Source organism: Silurus aristotelis (genome assembly GCF_946808225.1).
Source record: "Silurus aristotelis genome assembly, chromosome: 17".
Classification (NCBI taxonomy): Eukaryota; Metazoa; Chordata; class Actinopteri; order Siluriformes; family Siluridae; genus Silurus; species Silurus aristotelis.
In genome coordinates this window covers 18,380,431-18,398,278 of record NC_139590.1, presented here as the reverse complement: position 1 = coordinate 18,398,278, position 17,848 = coordinate 18,380,431, and the positions used below count along the sequence as shown (strand labels likewise).

General features: G+C 39.3%; 1 protein-coding gene across 2 annotated transcripts in view; it reads left to right on the top strand.

Annotated features, from left to right (window-relative positions):
- The window catches only part of crebbpb (CREB binding lysine acetyltransferase b), a 111,196-nt gene that overhangs the window by 37,257 nt on the left and 56,091 nt on the right, over window positions 1-17,848 (top strand). For both annotated transcript variants that reach the window (XM_083565734.1, XM_083565733.1), the window contains exons 4-9: window positions 1,933-2,176; window positions 2,531-2,644; window positions 5,329-5,574; window positions 5,978-6,080; window positions 6,725-6,862; window positions 7,006-7,123. In XM_083565734.1, coding sequence (XP_083421860.1) covers window positions 1,933-2,176; window positions 2,531-2,644; window positions 5,329-5,574; window positions 5,978-6,080; window positions 6,725-6,862; window positions 7,006-7,123 — 963 coding nt within the window. The remainder of the gene's footprint in view (window positions 1-1,932; window positions 2,177-2,530; window positions 2,645-5,328; window positions 5,575-5,977; window positions 6,081-6,724; window positions 6,863-7,005; window positions 7,124-17,848) is intronic.

The following is a 17,848-nucleotide window of genomic DNA, read 5'->3' as shown; positions in this document are numbered from 1 at the left end:
AATCTGCAAAAAGGTCAACAATTCTGTGTTTTTCTGTCAGTATGGGGAGCTGTGTGTACATTCATGAGGAAAAGAAATGAACTTAAATGATTTTAGCAAATGGCTGCAATATAACAAAAAGTGAAAAATTTAAGGGGGTCTGAATACTTTCCGTACCCACTGTATATATATATATATATATATATATATATATATATATATACAGTGAGGAAAATAAGTATTTGAACACCCTGCTATTTTGCAAGTTCTCCCACTTAGAAATCATGGGGGGGTCTGAAATTGTCATCGTAGGTGCATGTCCACTGTGAGAGACATAATCTAAAAAAAAAAATCCAGAAATCACAATATATGATTTTTAAACTATTTATTTTTATGATACAGCTGCAAATAAGTATTTGAACACCTGTCTATCAGCTAGAATTCTGACCCTCAAAGACCTGTTAGTCTGCCTTTAAAATGTCCACCTCCACTACATTTATTATCCTAAATTAGATGCACCTGTTTGAGGTCGTTAGCTGCATAAAGACACCTGTCCACCCCATACAATCAGTAAGAATCCAACTACTAACAGACCAAAGAGCTGTCCAAAGACACTAGAGACAAAATTGTACACCTCCACAAGGCTGGAAAGGGCTACGGGGAAATTGCCAAGCAGCTTGGTGAAAAAAGGTCCACTGTTGGAGCAATCATTAGAAAATGGAAGAAGCTAAACATGACTGTCAATCTCCCTCGGACTGGGGCTCCATGCAAGATCTCACCTCGTTGGGTCTCAATGATCCTAAGGAAGGTGAGAAATCATCCCAGAACTACATGGGAGGAGCTGGTCAATTACCTGAAAAGAGCTGGGACCACCGTTTCCAAGGTTACTGTTGGTAATACACTAAGACGTCATGGTTTGAAATCATGCATGGCACCAAAGGTTCCCCTGCTTAAACCAGCACATGTCCAGGCACGTTAAGTTTGCCAATGACCATTTGGATGATCCAGAGGAGTCATGGGAGAAAGTCATGTGGTCAGATGAGACCAAAATAGAACTAATGGGTCATAATTCCACTAAATGTGTTTGGAGGAAGAAGAATGATGAGTGCCATCCCAAGAACACCATCCCTACTGTGAAGCATGGGGGTGGTAGCATCATGCTTTGGGGGTGTTTTTCTGCACATGGGACAGGGCGACTGCACTGTATTAAGGAGAGGATGACCGGGGCCATGTATTGCGAGATTTTGGGGAACAACCTCCTTCCTTCAGTTAGAGCATTGAAGATGGGTCGAGGCTGGGTCTTCCAACATGACATTGACCTGAAGCACACAGCCAGGATAACCAAGGAGTGGCTCTGTAAGAAGCATATCAAGGTTCTGGCGTGGCCTAGCCAGTCTCCAGACCTAAACCCAATAGAGAATCTTTGGAGGGAGCTCAAACTCCGTGTTTCTCAGCGACAGGCCAGAAACCTGACTGATCTAGAGAAGATCTGTGTGGAGGAGTGGGCCAAAATTCCTCCTGCAGTGTGTGCAAACCTGGTGAAAAACTACAGGAAACGTTTGATCTCTGTAATTGCAAACAAAGGCTACTGTACCAAATATTAACATTGACTTTCTCAGGTGTTCAAATACTTATTTGCAGCTGTATCATACAAATAAATAGTTTTAATCATACATTGTGATTTCTGGATTTATTTTTTTTTTTTTAGATTATGTCTCTCACAGTGGACATGCACCTACGATGACAAATTCAGACCCCTCCATGATTTCTGAGTGGGAGAACTTGCAAAATAGCAGGGTGTTCAAATACTTATTTTTCTCACTGTATAGATAGATAGATAGATAGATAGATAGATAGATAGATAGATAGATAGATAGATAGATCGATAGATCGATAGATAGATAGACATACATAAATTCCTAATTTCATGCACACTATTTTTTCTCCATTTAGCTCAATCAGCAAGTGCCTGCTGCAAGTATGATGCCAGGCCAGGGGGCTCCTGCAGCTCCCACAGCCGATCCAGAGAAGCGAAAACTAATCCAGCAGCAGCTGGTTCTGCTGCTGCATGCTCACAAATGCCAGCGCCGGGAACAAGCCAATGACGAGGTGCGTTCCTGTACGCTGCCCCACTGCCGCACTATGAAGAATGTCCTAAATCATATGACCCACTGTCAGGCTGGCAAATCCTGCCAAGGTGAGTAAATGTGTTCTTATATACTTGTTGGAGTTTGTTTTCTTAATTTATCTGTTTGTAAGCTGCAACACTCCTAAAAAGTGGAATTTCATGAATAGTTGCCAAGAAATCATGCAGTGCATAATTTTCGATTGTCGCAGACACCCAAAATTATTCACCACTATTTGATAATTCTATACAATTTTTAAACATCATTTTTGTGAAATCAATTCATGATGTGTTCCATTTTCATAGTTAAAAATATACATTTTAAACACATTAATCTATCAAGATTTCTTTTTTTAATTGTTGAATTTTTTTCTCTTGTTTTTAGTTTAATAAGTTTTATTTTACATACTGTTTGGCCTTTTTCAGTGGCACATTGTGCATCCTCTAGGCAAATAATTTCTCACTGGAAAAACTGTACTCGGCACGACTGTCCTGTGTGTCTGCCCCTGAAGACTGCCAGTGATAAGAGAAACCAGCAGTGTAAGTTACTGTTTTTTAAATAGGAAACCCCAGGTTTTGGTATCTGTGCCCACCTGTAGTCTAAACTACAGTTGGTTGAAGGCTCACTAACAATACAGTTTCAAAAGGTTTTTTATTCATTCTCCAAATGTTATTCTTATTTTCTCGCCAAAAGAAGCACCATATTTAACCAGTGACATATATAAGGCTAGATTAAGAAAGAATGATATGAATGCCATTAAGAAAGAAAGGCAGGTACACACTAGTAATTTTTTTGGCAGGGTGTTGAGTTTGAGTGTTGGACGGCTTCAGGTGTTTTTTCTGCATGTCTAATTGGCTGCGGAGCTCGTCTGCGAGAAAGAGAACTCCGAATGCCTAATTAGCTTAGCGAATGAGCCCAGGAAATAAACAGAAACATGTTTGTTGTCATTTTTGCACTTTTCAACTTAGTGGACATGATTGAAAAAAGCTGCCAGGTTTTGTTAGTAATAAATGCTGCAGGTATAAATGCTGCTTGCTTCATATATTTACAGTTGTAGCGCTTCAGGTTTCCTAATTCAGATGCTGAAAACAAGACTACTGGTATAGGATTGTTCTTTTATTTTACGCAAGCACAGAACATGCACGCACGTTTGTTGAGTCAGATGCACCTGGACATTCCTAACACCTAGCAGAGGAGCTTCTTTGTGAAGAACTGTATCCCAGGGCCACTCAGGACATGTCCTTTTCGAACCGATCAGTAATTTTCTGACAAGATGCACAGCAGAGAGCTTTGAGATGGTTTGGACATGGCAAGAGGAGGTACATTGGGTATATCGGCACTAGTATGCTGAGGTTAAAGCTGCCAGGAGGTAGGAAAAGAGGAAGGCTAAGGAGGAGGTTTATGGATGTGGTGAGGGAAGACATGCATGTAGCTATCCTACAGATTCTTGATTGGATTAAGAAATAGGGAATTTAGAGACAATGTCATCAGTCTTGTCATGTTCATCAAAACCATACCTGAGCAATTTTTTGCAATGTGACATGGTATATTTTTCACTGAAAAAGCCACTGCCTTTAGGAAATACTTGGTCTGCAACCGTGTTAATTTGGTGGTATGTGTCAAATTATCATCCCTATGAATGTTAGAACTCAAGGTTTCCCAGCATAACATTGTCCCCGAGGGTCACTTTGGGGAGATGGTAGCTTAGTGGTTAAGGCATTAGACTTTAGAGTCTTGAGTTCAAATCTCAGCCTCACCAAGCTGCCACTCCTGGGCCCCTAAACAAGGCCCTTAACCCCATAGCTGCTCAGATGTGTGAATGAAATCAATGTAAGTCTCTCTGGATAAGGTGTTTGCCAAATACTGTAAATGTGTATGTTTAGAGATTTACACTGCCTCCACCGGCTTCCGGCTTAGTGCATCCTGGTCCTATCTCTTTCTGTGATAAATAATGCATGTGCAACTTACCTGACTGTAATATTCAAGAGAAATGTGGTTCTTCAGATGAGGCAGCCATCTTCCAGTGTTCCATTGTCAGTTTTCCTATTATGTGCCCATTGTAGGTACACTCTGACCAGTGTGTGCATGCACAGCACTATGAAACACTTTTTTTGGTGGAATTTTATTTTATTTTTTGCACTAGAGCTGCTCTTCTGTGGGACTTCACCAGACAAGATAGACATATTTTTCATTGCTGATTTTGTCTTTTGCACCCATGACCATGCTTTCTGTTGTAACAGTTGCCCCTCCTTGTACTTATTTCAGTAGCTACTAAACAGTGCATATTGTGAGAACTAAAGAAACCTGAGGTTTTGGAGATTCTCTTACCCATTTGTAAACCCATCACAATATAGTCTTTTTCAAATTTACTTAGGTTCCTGGTGGATTTTCCAGCTTCCAACGCACATTATATTTCAGAAATGACTGTTCATTTTGAACACATTGATAGGTACCAATGCACATGACCTGCTAGTGAATCTGGCTTGGAAGTGGGACGTCACAAGCTCAAATTTAGTGTAGCAGTGCCTCTACGTTTCTGAGGGTCTAGCCCAGTTTTCTTTAAATTAGCAAAGCAGCACAGTGTAGCACAAGCCTTGCACTTTGGGGGAGGGGGTCATTGTTTTTCAGCTGTCGGTTGATGGTTATTTGTTTATCATCAGTAGATGCATTAGCTCGTTTATTTATTTATTTTTTAACTAAATGATAATTAGATAATTGAGTCTTGATTTACATAATATAGTGTCAAAGGGTGACAATATTGCTCAAAGAAATGTTAAGGCTGCATAATATGCTAATATATAATTTTCGCAATTAACTTCTAGGAACTAGTTTCAAATTAAAATGTATATTTGTTTATTTCTGTAATACTGTTTATGCAAATTTTTTTATACAAATACAATTTAATTTAATTGAGTAATACATCATATCTTAATTTTTAGAATTTCATAGTTTCGATTGTAGACATTAGTCTGTAGACTGAATTTTACTAAATGAATCACTGTAGCGTGCAATCATTTATACATTTATTGTCCATTGTTTTCAGTCTTCAAAGACATTTTAATATCTTTCAGTATTATGCTTTAAAATGTGCAGAATTTTAGTTTTATAAATTCAAATGTGCAATTAAATTTAGTCAATAAATATTTTGGGTAATGTATTTTTTTTAATCGGAAACCTTCCTCTTCACAATTAATTTATTCTTTTCCTAATTGCTTTTTTGTAGCCATGCTGAATCCAACTAACGCTGCTATGCAAGCACCTATGGGAGCGGTGGGCACTAGTAAGCCAACTGCTCCTTATATCAGCAGCACCACTAATATAGACCCAAGCTCTATGCAGAGAGCCTATGCAGCTCTTGGCCTTCCGTATGGAAACCAGTGTGCCACACAAACGCCGGCACAGGTTCTGGGCCAGCAGCCGGCACAGACACAGCCACATCAGCAGCAGCTTCGTACCATTAACTCTCTAGGTAAAGTTTGCCAGAACAAGATCAACTCATGTAAAACATAACAATTGTTGTACACCTTTTGAGCTGCGTATGGGAATTATATGGTAATATAAAACAAAAATGATAAATTATAAACTATTTCTTTATTTTGTTCATCTCAAATGTAGTTATTCTAAATGTGAATACAGAAAAATGCTGGAAAAAGAACAATGGGCTTAATGACCACTGTGCAACACCACACAGGCATACAAAAGTGCAAAGAATAACTAATAATTGCATTTAACTTTTTCTTTAACATTTTCATCTATTTCAGTTTCATGAATGCTTTTGTTGTTTAACCACCCAGAACAAAACATTGCATTTTGTGTGTGTTTGTATGTGGTGTGTGTTTGGCATGTGCACATGCACGGTCTCGGGCTTTCAGGCACTAACCAGATGAACTTGGGAGGTAATGGTATAAGCATTCCCACTTCTGATCAGATGAGTCTTCACACTGACTCACCCCTCCCCTCATCCCTCAACAACAAGTGAGTCTGACCCCTTTCTCACCTCCCACCCCTAATGCCTCAGTTCAATAACTTTAAAAAATAGGAAATAGAGATCAGGTTTATATTGTTTTTCTTCCTAGCAACAAAGCAGAGATAAAATATGGGCAATTTAATGATGGTTTGTCTATTGGGCACCAAAATCTCATTAGCTAGCCAGCTACATTCATAATGTACTTAACTTTTCACCATGTAACATATAACCATATAGTCAATTTTACGGCTATAACAAACTAATGCCTGTATGCTACAGAATATATTATTGTAATGTCATTTAAAAGTTTATTTATTACACCACTTCCCCGATTAACAGACTTATCAGTAGGAATTGCTATGTTTAATAGAATACAATATTTTCTCTTCATGATGGCAAATAAATGATTGACACAGAGACTTTAGTAGCCTACCTAAAGAACACTTAAACCATCTGAATATGTTTCCGGGAGCCATGCCTCACTTATAATCTGAATTCATCGCTTCCGTTTCTTAATGAAATATTAACCCATATCAGGTGTACGTTAATTATATAGAAACTTGTTGGAGATAAAAAGTTTTACATTTGTAGTCACATTTAATGACTTCGGATTTATACTGTTAAGTCTCTTATTGTGATAATGTTTCTATAGACAGCTGATGTCCAATGGCTGTGAAATGAGTGGATTGGTGAATCTGTCATCAACAACAGCGCCCTCTATGCCTGGTATGAAAAAGGCCTGGCATGAACATGTCACGCAGGATCTGCGTAACCACCTAGTGCACAAACTGTGAGTGAAATAATCACTTCTAAATATAGTATAGGTTATTTATAATTAATACAAAATGTGCTTAAGCTGTCAATTTAAATAGAGATACATTTATAACATTCAAATTTTCTTTCCACTATTTTTTTTATTTTTATTTCACATAGAGTTCAAGCCATATTTCCCACCCCAGACCCTGCAGCACTGAAGGACAGACGAATGGAAAACTTGGTTGCTTATGCTCGAAAGGTGGAGGGTGACATGTATGAGTCTGCCAACAGCAGGGTATATCACTTCAGTTAATATCACCCTAAAACATGAAATATCACATGTACATACGTCCCTTTTAGAATAGATTAAATTAGATTCAACTTTGTCATTACACATGTACAAGTACAAGGCAACAAAATGCAGTTTGGGTCTAACCAGAGTGCAATAACAGCAAGTGCAGGATATACAGTTTTTACATGAATTTACATAGTTAAATAAAATTAAAAATATATTATAAGCAGTAATTTAAAGATGTATATGTACTATAAATGTAGTATACAGATGAATATATATGTACTGAAAACATAATATACAGATGAATATATATATGTACTATAAATATAATTACAGATGAACACGTGTGTGTGTGTGTATATATATATATATATATATATATATATATATATATATATATATATATATATATATATATATATATATGTATGTATGTATGTATGTATGTATGTACTATGAACAATAATATACAGATGAGTATATACAGTGAGGAAAATAAGTATTTGAACACCCTGCTATTTTGCAAGTTCTCCCACTTAGAAATCATGGAGGGGTCTGAAATTGTCATCGTAGGTGCATGTCCACTGTGAGAGACATAATCTAAAAAAAAAAAATCCAGAAATCACAATGTATGATTTTTTTTAACTATTTATTAGTAAGATACAGCTGCAAATAAGTATTTGAACACCTGAGAAAGGCAATATCAATATTTGGTACAGGAGCCTTTGTTTGCAATTACAGAGGTCAAACGTTTCCTGTAGTTTTTCACCAGGTTTGCACACACTGCAGGAGGGATTTTAGCCCACTCCTCCACACAGATCTTCTCTAGATCAGTCAGGTTTCTGGCCTGTCGCTGAGAAACACAGAGTTTGAGCTCCCTCCAAAGATTCTCTATTGGGTTTAGGTTTGGAGACTGGCTAGGCCACGCCAGAACCTTGATATGCTTCTTACAGAGCCACTCCTTGGTTATCCTGGCTGTGTGCTTCGGGTCATTGTCATGTTGGAAGACCCAGCCTCGACCCATCTCCAATGCTCTAACTGAGGGAAGGAGTTTGTTCCCCAAAATCTTGCAATACATGGCCCCGGTCATCCTCTCCTTAATACAGTGCAGTCGCCCTGTCCCATGTGCAGAAAAACACCCCCAAAGCATGATGCTACCACCCTCATGCTTCACAGTAGGGATGGTGTTCTTGGGATGGTACTCATAATTCTTCTTCCTCCAAACACGTTTAGTGGAATTATGACCCAAAAGTTCTATTTTGGTCTCATCTGACCACATGACTTCCTCCCATGACTCCTCTGGATCATCTCAATGGTCATTGGCAAACTTAAGACGTGCCTGGACATGTGCTGGTTTAAGCAGGGGAACCTTCCGTGCCGTGCATGATTTCAAACCATGACGTCTTAGTGTATTACCAACAGTAACCTTGGAAACGGTGGTCCCAGCTCTTTTCAGGTCATTGACCAGCTCCTCCCGTGTAGTTCTGGGCTGATTTCTCACCTTCCTTAGGATCATTGAGACCCCACGAGGTGAGATCTTGCATGGAGCCCCAGTCCGAGGGAGATTGACAGTCATGTTTAGCTACTTCCATTTTCTAATGATTGCTCCAACAGTGGACCTTTTTTCACCAAGCTGCTTGGCAATTTCCCCGTAGCCCTTTCCAGCCTTGTGGAGGTGTACAATTTTGTCTCTAGTGTCTTTGGACAGCTCTTTGGTCTTGGCCATGTTAGTAGTTGGATTCTTACTGATTGTATGGGGTGGACAGGTGTCTTTATGCAGCTAACGACCTCAAACAGGTGCATATAATTTAGGATAATAAATGTAGTGGAGGTGGACATTTTAAAGGCAGACTAACAGGTCTTTGAGGGCCAGAATTCTAGCTGATAGACAGGTGTTCAAATACTTATTTGCAGCTGTATCATACAAATAAATAGTTAAAAAATCATACATTGTGATTTCTGGATTTTATTTTTTTTTTAGATTATGTCTCTCACAGTGGACATGCACCTACGATGACAATTTCAGACCACTTCATGATTTCTAAGTGGGAGAACTTGCAAAATAGCAGGGTGTTCAAATACTTATTTTCCTCACTGTATATGTATTGTGAACATGATATACAGATGCCTATTACTATACACAGAGATTTACAGAAGGATGTAAGCGGTGAACATAATAATATTGCTATAACTATAAACAGAGAACGGGTATATATACAGTGGTGATAAGTTTATGGTGAGCAGCAATACAAAAAAGAGCAGTGTGCAAATGAGCAAAGGTTTGTGTAAACAGTCCGTGCAATAACAAAGTGTGAGGGGTGGGGGAAATGTGGTAGTGTATCAGTGAGTGTCAGAGTTCACTAAAGAGACAGCTCTAGGGAAAAAGCTGTTCTTTAGTCTGCTGGTCCTGGTCCGGAGGCACCTGTAACGCCTGCCAGAGAGCAGAAGAGTAAACAGTCTATAAGCGGGATGAGACGAGTCCTCAAGAATGCTGCGAGCTCGACGCAGACAGCGTTTCTTTTGGATGTCCTCCATGGCTGGGAGTGGAGTCCCTGTGATGCGCTGGGCAGTTTTCACCACCCGCTGCAGTGCCTAACGCTCTGCAGCAGAGCAGCTCCCATACCAGACTGTGACACAGCTGGTCAAGATGCTTTCTACTGTGCAGCGATAGAAGTTCACCAGGATATCCGAGGAGAGCTGATTTTTTTTTTAAAGTGTCCTAAGGAAAAAGAGGTGCTGGTGAGACTTCTTGACCAGGCTGGAGGTGCTGATGTCCCAGGACAGGTCCGCCGAGATGTGGATCCCCAGGAACTTGAAACTGGAGACACACTCAACAGCCATCCCATTGATGTGGGTGGTGTCATGTGTGCCTCTTGCCTCCTTCCTGAAGTCCACAATAAGCTCCTTTGTCTTGCAGGTGTTAAGGAGCAGGTTGTTGTTGTTGCACCATGTGGCTAGGTGCTGGATCTCCTCCCTCTAGGCAGTCTCATCATTGTTGGTGATGAGACCAATCACGGTAGTGTCATCTGCAAACTTGATGATGGAGTTAGATCCATTCACAGGCCTGCAGTCGGAGGTGAAGAGGGAGTAGAGGAAGGGACTCAGCACACAGCCCTGTGGTACACCAGTGTTGAGTGTGATGGTGTTGGAGCAGATGGAGCCAGATCGAACCTGCAGGGGTCTTTTGGTCAGAAAGTCCATGACCCAGTTGCAGGTGGAGGTTTTAATGCCCAGATCTAGAAGTTTGGCTATTAACTTGGATGGAATGATGGTATTGAATGCTGAGCTGAAGTCAACAAACAGCATACGTGCATAGGTGTTTTTATTGTCCAAGTGTGTAAGCACAGAGTGCAGTGCCATGGAAACTGCATCTTCTGTGCTTCTATTGCTTCGGTAGGCAAACTGGGAGGAGTCTAATGTGGATGGCAGAGAGTCCTTCAGGTGTGCCAGGACCAGCCGCTCAAAGCACTTCATGACAATGGGTGTCAGTGCTACAGGGCGGTAGTCGTTCAGGCACGTTGGGTTGGAGTTTTTTGGCACTGGCACAATGGAGGTACATTTAAAGCAAGTGGGAACAGCTGCTTGGGCAAGAGACAGGTTGAAGATGTCAGTAAAGACCCCAGCAAGGATTTGTAATCACTGATGGCCTGGATGCCTTGCCACATGCGTCGAGGGTCAGAGTTGGAAAAATGCTCCTCTATCTTTAGCTTGTAGCAGTGCTTGGCCTCTTTGATGCCCCTCTTCAGGTTAGCTCGGGATGTGCTGTAGGCCTGAGCATCACCTGACCTAAAGGCAGTAGTGCGTGCCTTCAGCAGGAGGCGCACCTCCTTGTTCATCCATGGCTTCTGATTTGGGTATGTAATGATCTGTTTCTGGGTAGTAACACTGTCTGTGGTGGAACTGATGTAATCCAGAACAGAGGAGGTATAGCAGTCAATGTCTGTGTGAGAGTCACTGGTGGCCTGAGAAGCAAAGAAAGGTGATCTGACTGTCCCTGGTGGGGGAGGGGGGTCGCAACGTAAGCTCCAGCCATGTTTGTGTATACATGGTCTAAAGTTTTGTTCCCTCTGGTGTGACATGAAACATGCTGATGAAATTTTGGAAGAATTGCCTTCAAGTTTGAGTGATTAAAATCTCCCGCAACAATAAACGCAGCTTCCGGGTGAACAGTCTGTTGTTTACTGATGGCCGCATAAAGTTCTTTGATAGCGAGCTTAGCATCAACATCAGGGGGAATGTAAGCAGCAGTAATAATGGTGGAAGTGAACACCCGCGGTAGATAAAATGGTCTACATTTAACCATGACAAACACCAGGTTAGCTAAACAATGACTCTCGACAATAACAGAGTTCGTGCCCGAAGCTTTGTTGACATAAATGTCCTCCGCCTCTGGTCTTACCTGTGCCATCTAATGTCCTATCCGCCCGGAGTGTGTGTCGTCCCGCTAGCTCAATATCGTTGTCTTGAATGCCACTGTGTAGCCATGTTTCCGTGAAAATCATGACATTACAGTTCTGAAGTTTCATGCTGTGTGTGATGCTGAGTCGAATCTCCTCCATTTTGTTTACCAGCAACTGAACATTGGTGAGGAAGATGCTGGGTAAAGAGAGCCGGTGTGGTGTTAGCTTTAGCTTAGCTTTCACTCCACCACGCTTCCCGAGCACTTCCGCCCGGCCGGGGTAGAGTGAGCTGCCTCGGGTGCTCTGGTGATCTCAGGAAGGAGATGAAGGTTGTCCATAAAACTGCCGGGGAGTCGTAAACCAATATCCAAAAGCTCATGTCGGGTGTACGATGTATATGCACAGCTGTTCTGCACGAACAGACCCGATATGAGCAACAGAAATACCGCAAAATTGCAGATTCTGGAGAGACCCTGAGCCTCGCGATGTGTTTGCGTCGCCATCTTGGGTGTTGCATTAACACTTGAATATTAGCTCAGGTGCCTCCCAACTCTCTTGTTTCTTTCTGATGTTCCTACACCTCGATTAGATTTCACCTTTAAAAAAAAGGTTTATTGCTTGGACTTGATTTTTAAAGGCATGTACATCTCTGTAGAAGGCTGACAATGCATATCAGAGAAAAAAACAAACAGTGAGGGCAAAGGAACTGCCTGCACAGCTCAGATAAAGGATTGTTGCAAGGCATAGATCTGCTGAACTGAAGATTCTCAAGAACACAGTGGCCTCCATAACTATCCAAGAGCTGCTAAGAGCGTGGATACATTTGAAAGCGGTGTTTTTGCATCGCAGTGTTGACTGAAGATTAAGGTTTTGAAAACAAAAACCATTTTTATTCTTGTTAATGTGCCTGTCCTCAACATTGCTGCAAAGTTTCAATTAGCCGATAATTTATATTTATTAGTAAATAAACGCCGGTCACAAATGACGCTGGTCAAAGCGTCTTACTTTTGCTCATGCGCTATACATATTTTCAGTTGTTTCAGTGTAGATAAACAACTTTTGGAAACTGATTGAAAACGATAATGTTTACACAAAGCATTTTTAGAGGAAAAAAAAAAGCTGTTTTCAAATTTAGCTGGATTAGTGTAGACCAGCCAGAACTCTGACTTTAATTCTATTGAACATCTCTGAAGAGACGTGAAAGGGGCTGTCCACTGACCATCCAACCTGAAGTAGCTTGAGAGGATTTGCCATAAAGAATCACAGAAAATCCTCCAGGTGTGCAAAACTTGCTGCATCATACCCAAAAAGACTCAAGAGTGTAATTTCTGTGGTGCTTAAACTAAGTATTGAGTTAAGGGTTAATACTTATGTACACGTGATATTAGGTGTTTTTTTCTTATTTATTAAAAAAAAATTTCATAGACATTTTTAGAATAGTTTTTACTGTAATTAAAGGGTACAGAGTGTAGATTAATAAACTTTTTTTTAAATATATTTAAATAATTGTATCAGGCTCTAACATAACCCAAAAAAATTACAAAATTATAATATATATATAGAAGAGAGAGAGAGAGAGTGTGTCATGGCCAAAAATATCGGCACCCTTGCAATTCTGTCAGAAAACTTAACACTTCTCAGAAAATTGTTCCAATTGCAAATGTTTTCGTATTCACCTGCTTATTGTTTTTGTTTGCACTGCAACAACACAATAACCAGAGAAGAAAAGTCAAACATGATAAGATTTTAAACAAAAAAAATTCAAGAAATAATTGGTTTATAAGCATGTTTATTAACATGTGATGCTCCTGTAATTTGTATTTAGACACACCTGTGACAAGTAGCAGGTGTAGACAATATAGTAATCACACTTGCAACCAGTTAAAATGGAGAAAAGTTAATCAACCTTTGTGTTGTGTCACACTGAGCATGGAGAAAAGAAAGAAGTGTAAAGAATTGTCTGTGGATTTGAGAGAAAAACATTGTGAAAAGATATGGAAGGCTATAAGCCCATCTCCAGAGATTTGAATGTTTCTGTGTCCACTGTGCACAATATCATCAAGAGGTTTACAGCCCATGGCACTGTAGCGATCCTCCCTGGACTTGAACGGAAGAGCAAAATTAATGAAAAATTACAACAAAGGATTGTTTGAATGGTGGATCAAGAACCTGGATTAACTTCTAATTAAATTCAAGCTGATCTGCAGACACAGGGTACAACAGTGTCAGCTTGCACTATCCATCGCCATCTGAATGAAAAGGGACACTATGGTAGGAGACCCAGGAGGACACCACTGCTGACACAAAGGCATAAAAAAGCAAGACTGGAGATTGCCAAAATGTATGTGACAAAACCACAATCCTTCTGGGAGAGCGTACTGTTGACCGGTGAGACAAAAGTAGAGCTTTTTCGTAAAGGACATCATGGCACTGTTTACAGAAAAAGTGAGGCCTTAAAAAAAAAAAAAGAACACAGCCCCCACATTCAAACATGGTGGAGGTTCACAAATGTTTTGGGGTTGTTTTGCTGCTTCTTGCACTGGATGCCTTGACTGTGTGAACGGTATCATGAAATCTGTTGATTACCAAAGAATTGTGGGGTGCAACATAGTGGCCAATGTCAGAAAGCTGCCTCTCCCCCAGAGGTCATCGGTCTTCCAGCAGGACAATGACCCGTAACAAATTACTAAAAGCATTTAGAAATGGTTACAAAGTGTTGGAGAGTTCTGAAATGGCCAACAATCAGTCCAGATCTGAATCTGTGGAGAGATCTCAAAAAAGCAGTTGGAAGAAGGCATCCTCCAAATCTTACTGACCTGGAGCAGTTTGTAAAAGAAGAGTAGAGAGGTGTCAGATACTCCTTTAGGGTTACGGGAAGTGATTGATTTCAGTTATTTTCCCAAAAGGGGTGCTACCAAATATTAAGTTAAGGGTGTCAATAATTGTCTCAGATTTGACTTTCTTCTGTTTTTTTGTGTCGTTCCAATGTATAAAAAAAAAAAAAAAACCTGTGAGTACCAAAACATTTACAACTGCAACAATTTTGCAAGGGTGCCAAGATATTTTTGGTGATATGTATTGTATATCCGTATATGTGTGTGTGTGTGTGTGTGTGTGTGTGTGTGTGTGTGTGTGTGTGTGTGTGTGTGTGTGTGTGTGTGTGTGTGTGTATATATATATATATATATATATATATATATATATATATATATATATACACACACACACACACACACACACACACACACACACACACACAGTATCTCATAAAGTGAGTGCATTTTACTATATGATCTTAAGGGACAATATTTAGAGATGAATTGGATATACTTAGTAGTCAATGTGCAGCTCAGCTTGATTAGCAGTATAGATTTATTGTCCACTGAAAATAATTCAACATACAGCCATTATTCATTATTGTATAAATAGCTGTCAACAAAAGTGAGTACAACCTAAGTGAGCATGTCAAAACTGTAAAATGTATATCTTTTGTCTGAGCACCACTGTTATCTAGCACTGCCTTAATCCTCCTCTGCCAGGAATTTACCAGAGCTGCACCTGTTGTTGCTGGGATCCTCTTCCACTCCTCCATACTGACATCACAGAGCAGCTGAATGTTAGACACATGGCGCTTCTCCACCTTCCGCTTCAGAATGTCACAGTTCGTGTTGGAATCCATGTTAACCGTAATGGACCAGACCTCCCCAGTACAAGCAGCACTCATGCAGCCCCAGACCATGATGCTGCCACCTTCATGTTTGACTGTAGGCAAAACACAATTCTCTTGTTATTACTGACCAGGGTGTTACCAAACAAGGTGGACTCATCTGAGCTGGCAGCATTCATGCGTCTGTTGTTGTTTTTTAAGCTTTTAAGATTAAAGCTAGGACTGAACTTCTTTGATCGATCCTTGTGAGGCCTGTTCTGAGTGGAACCTGTCTTAGAAATCCTCTCTATGACCCTGGTCACTGCACTGTAACTCAGTTTCAGGGTTGTTACTGATCTTCTTATAGCTTAGGCCATCTTTGTGGAGAGCAACAATTTTTATCCTGAAATCCTCAGAGTTTTCGTTGCCATGAGGTATCATTTTGAACATCCAGTGGTCAGTATGAGAGAATTGCACTCAAAGAACCAAATCTTGCTCTAATACAAGATACACAAATTTGTATGGTCTTGTCAAGCAGACAAAAACATGAACATGATGAATAAGACATGTGGCTTTGCATGGTTACACGACATGCCGCTGCTATAACTTAGGGTGTAGGTCTCACATTTGTTGCCAGGTATTTTGACAATAATAGCTGTATGTTGAGTTATTCTCAGAGGACAGTAAATCTATACTTCTATATAAGCTGCACACTGGCTGCTCTAAAATATATCTTAAATATATATGTTTAATTTCTCTAGTATTGTCCGTTTAGAATATATACTAAAATGGTTGCTGAAATGTGAGGGGTGTACGTACTTTTGTGAGATACTGTTTGTATGTATGTATGTGTGTAATAGGGCTGCAACAACTAATCGCTAAAATCATTCATAATCGATAATGAAATTCGTCGTCAACAAATGCCAATTATCAATTAAATGGGCTGCTCCAGTTACGGGTTAGCGTAACATTTAATATAACAAAACCGCTTGCGACAAGGAAAAGGAAAACACACTGATGTCACGGATGAAGGCGAAACATCAGCATGGTAAGCAGAAACTGTATAATCCTCATCATGTGAAAATGGTATAGTTTAATGAAGTGCTACTGTGTAAACTGTTTGTTTGCTAACTTCGGGACAGTTGTTCTTTTCAAGCCTGTTAGCTTGCTTAGTTTCTCTGTTTCATTCTCTTTTTATAGCATTTGACTACTTCAACAGTGACTTATCTGTTTTTAGACTGATGTACTGTATGGCTTTACTACGTTTAAATGATTGTTGTCAGTGTATGTATGTTCAATTTATACATATATCATTCAATTATTATACAAAATGAAATTATTTATATTCTTGATGCTTATATCCTCACAACTAAACAAAATATGGGTGGGGGGGGGGTTTAAGTCACGGTTAAATTTCAGTACGGTTACAGGATAGAAATGCAAAACAAAATTGTTAGTCATTTTTTAATGGATTTCTTTTCGGCTTCTCCCGTTAGGGGTCGCCACAGCGGATCCTCCGCACGTTTGATTTGGCACATGTTTTACGCTGGATGCCCTTCCTAACGCAACCCTCCCCAATTTATCGGGCTTGGGACCGGCACTAAGAGTGGCTGGGGATGGTTCCTAACGCAGTTTATTATTAACGTTTGTGAATATCAGCAGTTTACAGTTGAAGAATTTTAAATAAAATGCCTGCTTTGTTAATATATCAAATATTTTTATATTTTATAAAAAATGTAATCGAATTAATAAATAAAATGCAACACACTTTTATTATATTAATTAAATTGTGTAATCAATTGAATTGGCACAAATTAAATTAATTAAATAAAATAATATAAAAAATTGTGTTTTTATTTTTTTAGACCCCATTTGGGTAATACAGGCGTGTATATAAGTGTGTTTTACATTTAATATTTTATTTTCTAAAGATATGATCTATGATATTTTTTAGATTTATGACACTGTTGTTTTCTGTAAAGCTGCTTTGAGACAATGTCTGTTGTGAAAAGCGCTATACAAAAAAGATAAAAAAAAAAAAAAAAAAAAATATGATCTACGTAAATGTTCTGCTTTTTTCTTTTTTTTTTTTTTTTTTAAGCATACTTTAACAAATCTCTTCATTCCTTCATGCATTCCCTCCCTCGAAATTCTTTTCATATATATACAGTGTATGTGTGTGTGTATATTTATATAAAATATAGGTTATAACTCTAGTATGTTTTTGCAGTAAAATATAAATTAATTAATTAATTAATTAATTAATACAATTGTGCTCAAAGTGGTAGTTGGAGACTAAACAAAGTTGCGGTCTGCCACTTAATACATTTCTGAGGAAACTCGGATTGCAACTATGTTCTGTAAGAAGGATTGCATTTGGTATTTGGCACGTGCGGACTGAACAGAAAGCCCTGTACCGAATTTCAGTACAAATGTGTGTACCATTACACCTCTAAAATATATATATATATATATAATATATATATATAATTTTCACAAAGTCTGCTGCCACGGTTTTTATAATGCCAGTTTGCATGTTCTTCAGAATGTTATGAAAAGGGATCAGATTAATGGCAGTTAATTGCAAAGTCCCTCTTTGGCATGAAAAAAAAAAATTATAAACATTTCCACTGCATTTCACCCCTGCCACAAAACTAGCAGATATCATGTCAGTGATGA